Source organism: Python bivittatus, unplaced genomic scaffold (genome assembly GCF_059951505.1).
Source record: "Python bivittatus isolate LINGU-HERP-01145 unplaced genomic scaffold, Pbiv_v1 ctg000980_np1212, whole genome shotgun sequence".
In the NCBI taxonomy this organism is placed as follows: Eukaryota; Metazoa; Chordata; class Lepidosauria; order Squamata; family Pythonidae; genus Python; species Python bivittatus.
The window spans coordinates 61,423,784-61,440,102 of NW_028277125.1; the positions used below are offsets into that span (position 1 = coordinate 61,423,784).

Below are 16,319 nucleotides of genomic sequence, written 5' to 3' on the forward strand. Positions count from 1 at the left end.
CTGATTCAAAGATTCAGTTTCAGCAAAGAAATTATTTTGTGCATGCTAGAAACTTGGTACTTTTTCAGACCAACAAATAAGCAAACTATGTTTTCTGCACCTGTTTTGCAACAGTACCAAATTCTTTCTTGCAGCCATTATTTCTGAACATACAGTAGGTCTACTGAACAGAGTTTTGAAACAACTTGCAGTTGAAAACAGTTTTGCAAAAACTGAATGTTTTCTTCAGCTAAAAAACTTCATGGACAATATAAATGTTCCTGATGAGTGCAGTTCACATATTGGAGAAACTTCTTTGCATATAGGCTCCCAAAGATCTGTTTCTAACACTACGGTAAAGGAGAAATGTCTTGTACAGTATACCCTTTAGCTGTTGTTTGATAAATACATAAAATTATATAGAGCTGTCTTTAGTAACAGAATTTAAGATAATGTATCTAGAATGATTCTGAATGCTTCTGACTCTATTATCTCCAACAAATGATTTGACTAAAGGGGATATTTTCAGCTGTTAAGAAAGCACTGTAAACATAATTTCTTCTCCTAATATAAAGGGAGTAAATCTTAAATGTTTTGCATGTAAAACCTTCACTGGAATGTCTGTAAGTTTTAGATTCAATAAATTAGAAAACATTGAAAAGGATTATGTGTTTCACTTTGTGGTTATTTATTCTGAGATAGACTTAGACAGCATTCCCCTAAGTGTTCAGTATTGACCCTCAAGGTCGATAAATGGCTGGGGGTCAAAAGAAGGTCAATAAGTGGCTGGTCAGTAGGTGGTCAATAAATGATGGAAGGTTGATTGGGCTCAATTAATCTTTTGGTGTCTCTTTAGAGCTGTACTTGACTTGACTTTAGAGCTCCCCAGTCCTGAAGGTGAAATGGCTAGTGGTGAGACAGTGTTACCTAGGGTTGGATGGTCAGCTGCCAGTGAGAGATGCCTTGAGTTGTCATTATGATTATGATTATGATTGTGATTATGATATGTAGTACTATTAGTTAAAGTAGTATTTATTAAATTATTTTCATACAATAAATGTTTGGGGGTCGATGAACAATCTGAAACTGATGGAATGTATCTACGAAGAGGAAAGTGATATGGGAGATCAAGGCTATCAGGAAGGAGGGGGCACATTCCAGAAGGGGAAAGGAGATAAGGGACAATGCAGTCCTCAAGGTGAGTGTGGGAAGCGAAAAAGTTTCAAGATAGCCACTCCCTAGAATTTCCCAGGGTATATCCACTAGTTGCTATAGTATAGATTTAGTTTGGCAAGATTCTGTCTATAAGGTGTAAGCAAATTAAGGATCTGTACTTGACTGGACTGTTTCACTGTTGTTGGGCTGAGCCTGACAGAAACCTCATGAAGGGGTTGACGAGCTGAAGAGTTTGGGGACCCCTGCTATAGGTCATGGACAACCTACTGAGTTTACATACAGTAAATGCACTTGGAATCCATTGCATTCCAAACAACATTTCAAAGCAGACATTTGCAGACAATCCTCCTAATACAATGCTGTACCATTTAATTATAATGTAAAATTGTATTCCTTATAGCTGAAGCTATGGCTTACCTTTGGGGTAAGGATCTTTCGCATTATTATCATTTTCATCCAGTACTGATTTTGATAAAACCTTGGTATGGCGTGCATGATCAGAAATAGATACTTTTGGATTTGGAAAGTTTTGGGCTTTCCTGTCTTTGGAGTCTGATGTGCCTTTGGGTAGATGTTTGTCTTTCAAAGAAATCCTACCATCTATTATTAATTCTTTCTTAGATGATTGCTCCAGAAATGAAGCAGATGCAAGTTCATGATACTTGTCTCTCTTGCATTGCTTTCTGTTGCTTCCTGAGTATCCATGTGCATCTATTAAAAATTAAGAAAAGGGAAGTCAATTGCAAACCATGCTTGAAATATCATTTCACACTCCTTGTGTCATTTGCAAAAACAGCATTTTTTTTTAGTGAAAGATCTAATTCATTAATATAGTCCCACATTTCAAAGTAGTGGTGCTGTGTCACCATTACTAGAAAACTGTGTGAGATCATTAGCCTCTTCACTTCCTTGCTCCCTAAACCGCTTTTAATCATGTTATTTTCTTTTCTAACAAGACTACCTGTGATTACAAATTAATGCCTTCCTAAGCAGCAACATTTCATTTCCATTTCCACAGTACAAGATTGTACATGCTACAACTTTAAGAAACCCATTGGGAAAATAATTGTCAAGAATTAAGATACGCTTCATAAAAGATGCATTATTGGTATAATTTATTTCATAAACACATTGCAGTGGCTCATTGTTTGACCCAGGCATTCAACTACAGATTGGCTTTCTCTATTTTTGGGGCAGAAATTTATCACAATTTATACAGCTTTCTGTTAAGCTTTTTGGAGTGGAAATGTGAGAAGATTAAGTGGACGATATAATCTGATTCAGAACAAAAGACAAATTAATAAATGGCCATTAGCCCAAATGACTGATAAGTGAGATTCCAATATAAAATAGATGAATAAACCCACATTCTTGGAACTGAGACTCTTCTGTAGGATTTACTCAGGAAAAAGCAGCTGGGCTTCTTGTCAAAAGACAGGGTGTACTTGCCAGAGTCATATTTCCCTACCAAGCCCAGAACTGGTTTCATGCTACTTAGGAACACAAAGAGCAGAAGGTGACATCAGTGGCAATCTCAGACCATTTTAACATGCAATTTAATCATCACTTGCCAAAATCATATACTTAAGTTAGAGGCTACTTCTAAAAAAAAAAAAACTTATTCAGCCAACATTCATGCTGTTCCTTGTGAAGAACTGTCAGTCACCCAAAACTGTATGGCTTGTGACTTCCCCTTTCTATAATAAACTTCAACGTTTACTTGTAATCTCTTCTAGGTAAATTGGAATAATCAGATTTCAATGCCCTCCTCAAAACGTATGGTAACATATGTGTACACTTGTCATTGTATGCCTATGTGTAGGTATGGGAATTTTAAGGGATTACTTGATTATACTGTTTGGGTGAGCTGTGTTGCTACACTAAAAGACCTGACAGTCCATCAACATGGTTTCTTTCCTACCAACTAAGGCAACCTAAAAGCATTTTGCCAGCCAATTTATTTTGATATATGAAGCAGAATCTTCATTTCTCCCTAATCCTGGTAGTAAAAATATGACAAATTAAACAATAACTTTCCAACCTTTGATATTAATCCAAAACTGTGAATTTGGTGCTAATAGTGCTAATTTGGCTTCATAGGGATTGGAGCTCAAATAACATTTACTATTATTATATATGATGAATGGGTAGAAAGTAGATTTGGATCCACTGGTGTAACAAATAAGCTTTTTCTGTCACCAATAAAATAATAAAGTTACTAAAATGAAGAAGGCTGGGAAGAAACTAGCAGTAAGTTTTTGGATGAAAAGATAGTGAATTCAGTTCTGGAACTGAAAATATATTCTTAGGCTGAATGCTACAATTTTAATTATCTATGCCCAGAATGATTAATTTGCACTTGCTTCCTGATAGTGAATCTCAGGAGTCTACTGGAAAATAGAAGGAGATCACACATCTCAAATCTGCTCATTATGACATAAGATACCAAGCTGATTGTAACATCAGTTGGCACTAGGTTGGTACTTCTTAAATTGCTATGCTAATGTTCCTGTAAAAGGGACTGGGTTTCTCCTCTTCCATATTTTTTCCTTTTTCCTATTCTATTCTTCCCAATTTCTAAAATATGCTTAATATATTGTCTCTTTCATGTGCTCCCAGTGGGAGCTGCAAGGAGACTCTAGCTGGTTCAATGACCTTTTTGGTAATGGAATTAGAGTAAGTTGCCCCTTAATTACCACAGTGAAGCTAAAATAAAACAATTTTTTGCAAGGAAAAAAAATGAAGAAGCTCATTCTGTTTGGCAAGAAGACTTCTCTCCAGCTGTGATTTCTATTAAACTGTGATGGTTTCACTACAGACTCTTTCTGAACCAGAGTGGGTTCAAGTTTTCTGGAGCCACTCAGCTGGAACCTTCATTCTAAATAATCATTCACTTTCCTGTCCCCTATGTAACATAAGTCTAAAATTAAGACTGCACAATCCATATATTTTGCAGAACTGTAACAGATAATGTGTTTTGGAAACTAAAGCATAGAGGCATAGAAGAATGGCTTTCTCTGAGGAAAAAAAACAGGCAAGTGTGCAGTGGGGAGGGATAGAAAACAATGAACAGACACAAAACCTCACAGAAATAACAATGTAATCCAGTGTTTCTCAACCTTAGCAACTTTAAGATATGTGGATAAGTGGACTTCAACTCCCAGAATTCCCCAGCTAGCAGCGCTAGCTAGGGAATTCTGGGAGTTGAAGTCCACATATCTTAAAGTTGCTAAGGCTGAGAAACACTGATGTAACCTAATCAATAAAGCAGTACCAAATTGGAAAAATTCCTTTGAAAGGAGAGATTTACAGATGAGGCTGTGCTAGAATGGCATGAACTGGCATTGTGTGTTTGCTTACGTTCCACTGAGGGCATTTTCACCCAAAGCATTTGTACCACTCCCGAATCTGCTTTGCTTTTTTTTTTTAATTTGCTTTTTTTTTCTTTTGATTTTTTGATTTGCTTTGCTCCCTGTGATCCCCAATTGTTGTCTTTCTTTGGTAATTGAGTTGATTTACTTCCAACTCAGCTGTAGTACAGAAATAATTGCTTTGAAGTCAGATTTAGCTGGTAACCCTGGAACTCTGCAGAGGTTAGGCAGGTATTTCCCCATTGGAAGCAATGCTTGCCTCACCCTTTCTCCTGGTTCCTGAATTTCAGCTGCCCTAGAATGTCCTTTAAAGTCCTTAAGACCCAATTGAATAAGCAGAATTAAAAGTGACAAATTCTTGCAAAATTTCTTCTAATATTCAGCAGGGGACAAAGATCAGATTGCTTGGGTTTTTATTTTTCCCCCCTTCCTTTTTGTGTAAAACATTGGAGAGAGGATTTTTGTTACTACAAGACCTGTGTTACCTCAGGTATTTTTCTTTCTTGTGCTGCAAGGCTGACGGCAGTGAAGATACTGTAATTGTGGGCCACTGTCAAATTCCTTTTGAGGAATTGTGGAACAGAAACTGTGATAGCATAGACGTGCCATGAGATAAGCCTAATATGAGCATTTATTAGCTTAACAAAATTCACAGGCAGCTTACAATTTTTAGACAATCTGCTATGTGAATATAGCAATTGAAGTGACAGTATCTTCAAAATTTGAATTGATTTTTTCTATCCTGTTGTCCCATTTGACAAGCTGTTTTGGTGGCAGTATTACTTCCATGCTGACAGGAAACACTTCATTGGATCAGTTCTTTTCACCAGGTTGGCCTACTACAGCGGCATGGCTGACCCTGCAGGGTGAAAATCTAGAGATCTCTCTTGCAGAAGCCCTCTGACCCTACACATCCTGGCCCCGTCTCCTTGCTTTGGGGTAATGACTTTATATTTCCTGTTCTCACTACCTATCACCCAAGGAGCACCTCACCTGCTGTCCTCCTCCTAAACCTCACATGTAAGAAAGATGGGGTTCCCACAATCTGTACTGCCATTCTGGCAAATAAAAGAGTAAAAATGAAAAAAAAAATGAAAAAATCTATAGCAACTATCTGGCTCTGTATCATAGAGGTATGTGCTTAGAGTTTTTAACCATTCCTCTCCACCCCTTTCTGAAAACAAGACAAACTCACAAGAGATAAAATCTCTTAACTTAAAGAAAATTAAAGTATCTATCAATTCTATTCTACACACACACACACACACACACACACTTGTACAATGTTCTCAGCAGACCACAAGAAGGTGGTAGTCCACTGTAATTAGTGGGCTTGAGCAGGATCTTTATTTCCTAATTAGTTTCCAGTTTACTAGAAGTTAATAAAGAAAAAATAAAAATTCTGGGAAGTATTCTGAAACTATATAGAATGTCTTATGCAGAGTAGTAGGAATAAGGCAAAATGTCAGCCCTTCAAGGTAGACCAGACTAGGAAACCAATGCCATGTAGGTCAGTACTATTTTTATTGTAAAGCTATAGTAACAGAACCTTTAAGTCTGAATGTGCTTCCTACTCCCTCTGTTTATCTTTGTGGGAACTAAGGAGGGGTTTATCTGAGATGTTTACTCACATTGCCCTGGGCTCAGGCCCCTTTATCTGACTGTTGTCTTGGTAACAGCTCTTCCTCCTGTCCTTCAAGGTGATTGCCTCTGCCCTCTACACAAAAGAATCTCTTGAGCATGTGTACTAAAACCCATGCCTGAGAGAAGGTGTGCATTCAAACTCAGACACTGTTTAGCCTCTGAACTGGCAGGAAGGTTGCAGAACTGTAAATTCTTTAGTTTAAGAACACAGAAATAAGAATCCAAAATGACAAAGAAGAATTAAGGATGTTTCATGATTCAAATTTGAGATTATTTGATCTTCCTAAATTATAACTGCTTCCAAAAAAGCAGCTTCTAGCTTTTGATAACCCTGTCTGTCTCGATTTGCTGCTTTATCCTCTTTCCACTCTTACCTCATTATCCATTTCCCATTCCTTCTGCCTGCTGCTTCCTTGGATTACTGCCCAACCTCTTGAAACATTGTAACCTTGTATCATTGCCCAAGAGACAGGCTTCAAAATGCAGGTGAATTGGGACCCTTCAGGCACTGCACAGATCTCCATTTCCTCAGACCCACACTGCCAGATCCCTCCTCTGCCAAGTAGACAGCACCAAGTTCAGTAGATAGAAGAGATTCCAGCTCTTTCCTCAGCATTAGCAAGCCTTAGTTTACCTCTCTGACCACAGACTGCTTGGCCTGGCTTGGTCTGTCTTCCTCTGCTTCTGGTAAAGTTGACATGCAAGAACACATTCTCACTCTCCTTTCCAGACTCTGCTCCTGTTTCATCTTCTTGCCCAGTCTGATCCTCCTGCAGCCATACTCTTTTCATGCTTGCTCCTCAATTCCCTACCATTATTCTCCCTGCATATACTTAGCTCCTGGCTCTTAAGCAAGCCCCACACATACTGTAGTCACATGCACCATGCCTGCACTGTGCCTGCCTGGTTCTCTGGCATTTCTCTTCACCACTGAAGCCAAGACATGAAACCTTGTCTTTAGCTAATCGATTACTGATTTACCTCTAAACTGGCCCAAAATGCTAAATCAGCATAATCCCATGCTGGCTCAGTTCTTTGGAGTAATTTGTACTAACCCTTTAATTTGACTGATCTTAGTGGATTCCAGTGCCCTGTGTCCATCATATTGTTCAATATTAACATTTATCACATCAACTTGTTTCACCAGGGTGGCAAGCATTTGGATCTCACATCAAATAAAGACATAATAAAAGTCTTTATTTAATAAAGTAATAAAGACAACTAATAAAGAGGGGAAAAAAACACTTGTTGAAATCCACAAAACCTAGCTCTAATTGACTCAGATTATAATTCTATTCTTGCTTGGAAAAATAGAAGCCCCAGGGTCCTGCCCTGTCTCCTATCCCCTGTATAATATAGGTAATTGAGAAAGAGTTCTGAATTACATTGCATGAGCCCATGATCAGTGTAATAAACTAGTAACAGGTTCATACACACATAGTATTTGCAAGCTTGTGACTTAGGAATCTGATTGTAGCACTGTAGCCCAAAACCAAGGAATAAGGCAACAGAAGATGTGTGATAAAAACAAGAAGCAGCATATTCATTCATTCATTCATTCATTCATTCATTCATTCATTCATTAGATTTATATGGCCACCCATCTCAACGAGTGACTCTGAGTGGCGAACAAAATTGAAATAAAACAAAAACAATTACAAACATTATAAAAGTTAAAATACAAGCAGCCAAGAAACAACAATCCAAATCACTAACACAACCAAGAAGTGGGTCCCTGCACACACTCAGGGCCCCAGGCCCAGGCATATGATGGTCAATCACCACTGTGGACAAAAACACACGTCTTTAGGTTTGTTTTTTGCTTTAGCTAATACTAGATGACCCAACCTACCCTAAATCCTCTTAGTTTTGCTAGTTTACATAATTCTGAAAGCAATTAGAGAAGTCTAGTTAATGTAATACTTCTGTACTATCCAGTATTATATTTTTTCTATTTCTTGTGTTGCTACTTTTATTCCACTGTACTGTATTAAGTTTTGTTTATAAATGTATACATATTGCTGGTAAAAGCAAAGATAAAGAACAGTTTAGATATAATAAATACTTGATATGATTGTGTATCTGTCAGATTATGATATACTCTGGTTTAAAAGCCATCTTATACAGGATCTCATGCTATTCCATATATGTTGCATGTTTCACATATGCAGCTAAGTACTATGAATATCCTTCTATATTAAAAGAAATAAGGTATTTCTTATAAACTTTTAGTTAGTAATCCTGGGGGGAATCGTGAATAGTAGGGGGAAGATGCATATCATGGTGTTTTGTTTTGTTTTTTAAAAAAAGCTTTCTACAATAGCATTTTAAGAGGGAGGATAGGAGAGGTGACATCTTTTTCTTTTTCCTTGAGTTCCTCACCATAAAGCTATAAAAGCTCAGATTGCAGGCTGGAACCAATTTAGCACTATGTAGCACAGCAGGGGAAAGCTAATTTACAGATAGAGGGGAGAAGAAAAAAACTATGGTTTCCTTCTTCCCGTGAGATCTGAACAATATAGTCAGCCCCCTATTTCTGGCTGGCTGCTGCCCTGAATAAAGTAATTTTTTTTTTTAAGGAGTGAGGATCAGGGCCTGTCGTGCTGCTAAGCAGAGTTAGAGATTTGCCTCCGCTGTCAGGTTGTGTGGGAAGGGGCAGCAGCAACTGAACCTCAGCTGTTCCTTTGCTGGAGGACAGAACCGTGGCTTCTGCACAGCATGCCCTGCCTGCCCTATGCTAGCTTGCTGCCCTTATCTGAAATGAAGCATATTTTCCCCTCACCAGTACTGAAGAAAATTGCATTTATCAATCTGGTCAGTTACTGGTTATGGAAATAAGGAGGATCTCTTTTGTCTTACACTGCAAAATTTCTTGGATTTTGCAATTTTGTAAGGATACATCTGTATTCTTCTGAAGATCTCCAAAGGTGTCCCCTGCATCCCATCTAGGGATAGGATGCTCTGGCACATCATGGAAGCTAAAAGCCAGAGCCAAATAGATGGACACATCCAGATTTCCTCAGCACTAGAAATATAGACAAATCTGGCTATCCAGTTAACTGGGACTGTCTTTAATATGTTTAAATCCTTTTTGGGCCTTTTGGCTGTAAAATAAATATTAATTATGTTTAATCCAAATCAGACTGAAGCAAAGTTAAAAAGGCAGCCTAGTGGTAAACATGTCTATATGTCTTTCTATGAACAAAAAGAGAAGAGTTTATTCCACTAATAGTATATGTTAGAACTTACATTCATTTTAACTAGATAGATAGGACTGCTAGCAGAGATTTTGCTTATGTCTTACCCACTCTGGCAAGTTGTTAAAACACAGAAATGCAATCTCACAGATTCCCAAGGGATAATCTCTGGTAGAAAGAATACAGAACTTCCAGTCATTGCTAGCTACAAAAGAAAGCAGTGTTCATATTCTTTGGTTGTTTAGACACTGAGTAGTAATGGAAGACTGGTGAATTACCTTTTTAAAAAATCAATTACAATGGGGACTTAGACACAGCTGTAGCAATTTTAAGCATGTGTTACAAACAAAACCTAAAATCAGACCCTCCGTTTGGTGCCATTTATCTAGCAAATATATGAAAGTATTGAATAATTTCTGGAATTGCATTTGGTAAACATTTTCTTTTACCATTACCCGATAAATCTTTCAAAAGGCTGCCTCATCTTTTCATACAAGGAGTCATAGATGGGCCAAAATAAAATACAAACAGCTGTCAATTATTTCTTATGAAGTATGTAGATGCAAGAACTGGACAGGAAACAAAACAAGAGAAAGGCACTTAAAAAGCTGAGATAATGCAGGCCACTTTTCATATTCCGGGAACATTTTCAGAGTATTGTTTGGAGATTCAGGCATGTATCTCTCATTAAGGATATCTAGGGTAGTATTTCTAGCTTTCCAAACAACAAACTGAAAATATATGCAACCCACAGAGAACAGCTAGAATTGCAATTGGATGGAAATAGGGTTTAGCTATTTTCCCAGTTGAAGAAAGACTTAAAAGCTAATGAAAAAAGACATGAAAATCTAATGCAGAGGGAAACACAAGAGAACAGCTAAGAAAGAAAGCAGGATGGTTCCATTAGTAATATACACACAGACATGACATAGACACACAATCTATATGATGTGTTGATACAGTGAGTTACAATTGCAGTTTTCTAACTTAAACTTAACATCCTTCCTGTTTAACTCTTCATTCAAAACCTCTGTTATTTCCCCTTTTGACCAAGATAAACTAGCCATACCTTGAACCATCTTTGTTGCCTTTCCCAAGATGGTTTTTTGTTCATGCTGTGGAAAAGCAATCTCTTTTATAAAGCAAATAGTGTCAAGCAGGTGATGGTTATTCTGGGTAGGTTTCTGTTAAATTTTATGAAGGAAAATACTTGGTTAAGGACAAAAAAATATACTTAGCCAATCATTAATGGGTCTAGATACCCAAAGTTCCCCATCCTCCCTTTTAGATATTAACACATATAAAAGTGTGGATAAGGAGGAGATGCTGTACTGTGGCAGTAGCCTACACATACTCCCTTTATATACTGTCTTCTCTTACATGTTGGGAGAACTCAAGACTCCCAAATGCCCAAAGGTTGTTTTCAGACTTTCCACTATAGCGATATAAGTCAGGCATGGTGTCTTACCTTGAATTACTGCACTATAATGTGCCTACACAGATTCAGGGAGAATTCTGGGATAAGATACATCAATGGGCCTCTTTCTCTACATAGGCCTACATCTTCCTTGCCCTCCAATTTCTTCTTGCCCTTCCCCAATGTATATAACTCTCCAAAAGAAAACCATAAAGCAAGTGAAGAATGTTACTGCTTAATTTTGTTCTTATCACTTCCACATTCAAAGAAGCCAGGAGAGCAAGGAATTTGAACATCATAGCCAGCATGACAGTACTAAATTCTAGTGCTAACCCTAAAGAAATCTGTCCTTTCCAAATGCAGGTTGGTTATACAAACTGAAAAATCTGGGGAAAAAACCCTCCACCTTTATAATCTTATCTAAATTAATTTGTCCTGGAACTCAATATCCTAAGCTATTGTGAATTGATTAACAATAAATTCTATATTAGAAATATTTTAATCACTCAGATTACAGGTGCTATCATGCCATTCACTCAAGTGAAAAGTTCTATAGAACTCAAAATACTTGTGTGCATCTTGGCTTAGCCAAATAAAGGTATTATATATTGATTCTGCCTGGATATCTTACCTTTCTCTAGATTTAATATGGCTGATTCTGTGGCTAAGATGCTTTTGGAGAACAAGAAAGTGTCCTGCTTTTGTTTCTCAAAATATGGTATTTTGATATGGTATCTCAAAATATATGGATACTGATATCCATATATAAGAAAATGCTAGCATGAAATAGGACAATTCAAGCTTATACTGTTCATTGCACTGATGGCAAACCACAGTGAAAGGATCCTCCTGCCATGTTAAGAATTCTATATATTGATTGTGAGGGTATAGCCAAATTAGTAACAGAATGCTAGAACATTAGAGAACAACATTTGGGGAAGTAGAACCAAACAAAAACTAATGGATGAAACTTAAAAAATGAAAATAGCCTCGCACAGGCCAAATATGCTCAGCAGGTCACACACTATTGTCTTCATTTGTCTTTAATGCAGAGAGGATTAGGTATAGAGGCAGAAAAATAGGAAAAATAGAGTTAAGTATCTTGATGACTTATTCAAATTTTGAACCTCAGCACACCAGTCTGCATATTTTGATTATGGACATACTGTACTTGTTTTTAAATTGTAATCTCCAAGGTTTGTTTGTTTGTTTGTTTGTTTCTTTCTTTCTCTCTCTCTCTCTCTTTCTCTCTCTTTCTTTTCCTTCCTTCCTTCCTTCCTTCCTTCCTTCCTTCCTTCCTTCCTTCCTTCCTTCCTTCCTTCCTTCCTTCCTTCCTTACTTTTTCGCAACTTCTGACCTTTTAAGTATCAAGGCACCCTTGCTCTATAACATTTTATTTCAAATTACCTATTTACACAAAGTGTCTCTTGATAAACACCAGAATTTGCTTTGCATCTCTGTCACTCTTTCCATTCAACAGGCTGTATTATATGCCTGATATCCTTTGGGTAGCCTGTTTATCTTTTTCCTGAGCAAATGACTAGAGACAGTGAAGCAGTTAACCTAATGCTATTCAGCAACAATACAGATGGTGGTAATATTAATAAGCTTCTTATTTATGGCAGGTCTTAATTAAAAACAAGAAAGCTGCAACTATGTAATTCTGTTTATACTCTAGATTTAGAAGGGGGAGGTTAGATGGGGAGTAATAATGTGTATTATTTCATTTACTGTACTCGTGGTACACTGGAGGCCCATCTATTTATTCTGCCCCTATACTCCAGTGCATTTACAAGTAATTTGTAGAAGAAATAGTGGAACCTCTTTGAAGGTACTCTCTGTGTGCCTTTCATTTGAATTTGCTAGCTACCTGTGCAGAAAAATCTGCTCTGTCATATCTCACAGTGCAACTCATTCCCAAGTAGGGGAACATTCCACATATATGCCTGCAATTTGTATACAAGAATCTCTCCTTCAATATCTAGGAAGGCATGGAAGAGGGATTTGATTAAGACTTGAATTTTAAAAAATGGCATTATGTACATTGATGTACACAAAATAGCTCTTTCATGCTATATCTGCCTCTATTTGCATCATTTTTATAAAAATGTTGCACGTGAGTTGTGCCGGGAGGAGCAGTATAAGGAACCCACTACCATCTGCAAGCTACAGGCCCATCATGACCTTGATTATTGGCCATGCTTGTGAAAAGAATCAGAACAATGTTCTGGATTGGATCTCCTAGTGGAGAACTAGGACTGGTTTATATGTGCATTTTCTTGATTTGATTATGAAGTAGAAACTTGCATATTCATTTCAGTTTGAATACCGCATACAGAACTTTTATTTTATCTAATGTCATCTCAAACACCCATCTGAAACATCCTCCCAAATGAATTAAGGTTGCTGCCAACCTTGCTTTCCTCTTGGCTCCAAATCAAAAAGTTATTGTTCATCCAAGGTATGAAAAATTTACTTTTTAAATTTACTGCTAATTGAATTTTTTTTACATCTCTTAACTTGTAATGTTATCTTTACTACTATATTGTTTTTTATTTTTATACAGCTGTATACCCTGTCTAGGGATCCTGAGTAGTCAAAGGCTGGTATATAAAGTCTTTCCATGTTTACCTTTCCTAGATTTCTCCTATCTTTCCTAACAAAACAGTATTTATCTAAACAGATCAAATATATATAAATAATGAGTTCTACTGGCAACTAAAATATTAAGAACTTACTAAATAGCCCTATTAGCATGTTTGCACACCTAACACAAATTTGTGCCAAGTGGGTAGTCAACAGCTTTGCGTTGAATAGTTCATAAAAATCTTCTGATTATTCTTGATTAGATGCATATCTGTGTTCTAAATAACTGAACTTTGTTGTTTTAGTCAGATAAACGGAAGCCACAAACATTGACTCAAATCTAAAATGTATTAGAGTAAAAGCCTGCTAATGTGAAATATCTAAACATACAATAAATGAACTGTTAGGCAGGTGACCCTATTTTTGAAATAACCCAGCTGCAGTTTTAAGAACCATATTGCCAAGTTATGATTCACTCAGTCCAGATTCACATCACATCATCTCCTGAACTACAATAATTTCCACTGGAGAATCCAGTCCCACAAAGTAAACTAGGATATCCTGTCAAGAATTTCCACTTAGCTCAAATTTATGCTATATTAGCATACATAATTTGGGGACTTTCCAGGGCAAATTCACATTAGAGAAGTCCATGGTCCTTAGAGTTTGTACTGAAGTTTGAAATGTGTACTAATATTCAGGTATATGTACATTCAAATAAGTGGGAGTATATTACTGCATTTGTGCCCTGCTTCCATTTGGCTGGCTAATGCAAGAACAGAATGCTGGACTACAGAGACCGTTCACATAATCCAACAATTTTACAATTGTGTAAGTTGAAAGTGAGCTGGCTCTTTAAGTTTAACTGTGCAGGTAGTATGAACCTCTTCCAATTTTTTTTCAAAGCACGCATAGTCCTATATTGCACCACACATTTTCTATCAGTAGATGTTATCAAGTCTGATTATACAGATATATACTGTTCTTACAATGGTTATTTCTAGTTCAGCTTTGGTATCAAACTATTCAGATCTTCCCCATAGCAGCTCAAAAAGTTGTTTTCCTCTCCTTTTGGGGGTTGTCCCCATCATTCTAATATTTGTCTTACTTCTTTTTGGCCTTGTGCTGCCATCTTTTTAAGATTTTTTAAAAATATGCACACACAGAGTGCAGTTTAGGTACTGTCAATACAAATAGCAGCAGAAACATAAAGACAGATGTTGAGGCAGGAAGGAAATGCAAAAAGAGATTGAAGCCAAGAATGGATGATTTAAGATCTGCAATTGTATTCAGCTCTGACATGTGGATCACTGAATTTTCTACCAACATGCCAAAACCATGGGTCAAATATCTATGTTCTCTTCAACTTCCATCTTTTGAATTCATTGAAGCCCCATTAATGACATTATGGTAGCTCTAGTCTGGGGAATCTCAGAACTGATTTGGCTGTGCTAAAGTGCCCATTGCAAAATGTTTATATTTTTTAGAATTTGTGAATCAGGCAGCATATAAATCATTGCAGTAAGTAAATAAATAAATTTCACATTTAACAATCTTTTCTTTTATATGAACCTGCATAACTTTATACTTTTTATGCCTACATTTTCATCACTGTTGGTATCCATTAACCTTAATTAAAATTAGGTTGGTTCACATTCTTTAAAGGATGATATTTCTCTTTTCCTTGCCTGAATTATATTAATTCTGAGATACCCACGCTGCACCCATAGACATCAGTATGTCTAAGAGCACCTCATGGTGCCTGCCAAGCCCCAAGCCTCACTATAGTTTCAATATTTTAAAAATATTATTTTAATATTAAGCAAAAGAGAATTAGCATACTGTAAAGCAAAGCGCTAGCTACAGAATTATATTATTTTATAGAGTGCCCTTTGATTCCACATAAACATCAAAATTGTCTTAGGATATAAAATCTGCTGGGTCGGGGGGAAGCCTTAGCTGGGGTGTAGGGAGGATGATAGGGAACAGATTACCAACTCTGACTTCTGATAATTTGTGTTTTATTACTGGTCACACGTAATGCGGCAGCAATTCTGTGAATGAGCAAATCCCATGGCTTGTCATTTTCTCTCAGCACCCATGTTTAGAAAACAGTTTTGATTATCCTGTTCTTCCACCCTTATAAGTCTGAACTAGAAAAAAAAGTAGTAGCACCAATATAAGAGAAAATATAACATATATTTATATCACGCAATCAAAGCTTTCCATGAATGCTACAATTATCTGCCCAAAATTTGCTTAAACGTAAAAACAGCCCCAATGTTGTGACAGATTCAGACAGTTCGTTTGGTGACAGTGTAAGTTGAGAACCCACATATCTGGAAGGCCTGGCTTAAAATAATAACTATATTTCTATCCTATTTATAATATTCAAAATAATTTTTGAAAGGAAACTATTTCCATTGGATTTTTTATTATGGCATTGAAACATGTCTGTAATAAATCTCCAGTTATGACAAGATCCAGCCGTCCCTTATAAGTTAGCCTCAAAAGTGATAAAGCTACGAATGTAACATTCACATCCTTTTTGCAAAAATGCCAAATTGTCCCTATTATTAAGTCTTCAGTATTATTAAGTGTGCTTCAGCAGATTTAGAGAAACATTATTTTAAGGAGATTCCAGAAGTTCAGGTATACCTAGCAATTACGTTTTTAGGAATGAATCTTTGCTAGTTGATTAAAATATATATTAATAAAATGTTTATTAATTAAATTAATTAAATTTAATTTAATCTTTAAAATAGGGTTTAATATAAATAAAGTATAATATCTTAGGTTTATTTAACAAAGTAAATCTAAAAACATTAACACAAACTTGGGAAAAAAGTTTTAGAGAAGATACAGCTTACCCAATATTTACAAGACATCTAATAAGCATCATCAAACTACTGGTAAACATCATCACACTGCTAACTGAAGGTAGGATAA

The 16,319-nt window shown here is 36.6% G+C and overlaps 1 protein-coding gene across 4 annotated transcripts in view; it reads right to left on the reverse strand.

Moving 5' to 3' along the window:
* The window catches only part of CUNH10orf90 (chromosome unknown C10orf90 homolog), a 244,980-nt gene that overhangs the window by 33,964 nt on the left and 194,697 nt on the right, over window positions 1-16,319 (reverse strand). For all 4 annotated transcript variants that reach the window (XM_088131946.1, XM_088131947.1, XM_088131948.1 and 1 more), the window contains one exon: window positions 1,573-1,866. In XM_088131946.1, the coding sequence (XP_087988072.1) occupies window positions 1,573-1,866 (294 nt within the window). The remainder of the gene's footprint in view (window positions 1-1,572; window positions 1,867-16,319) is intronic.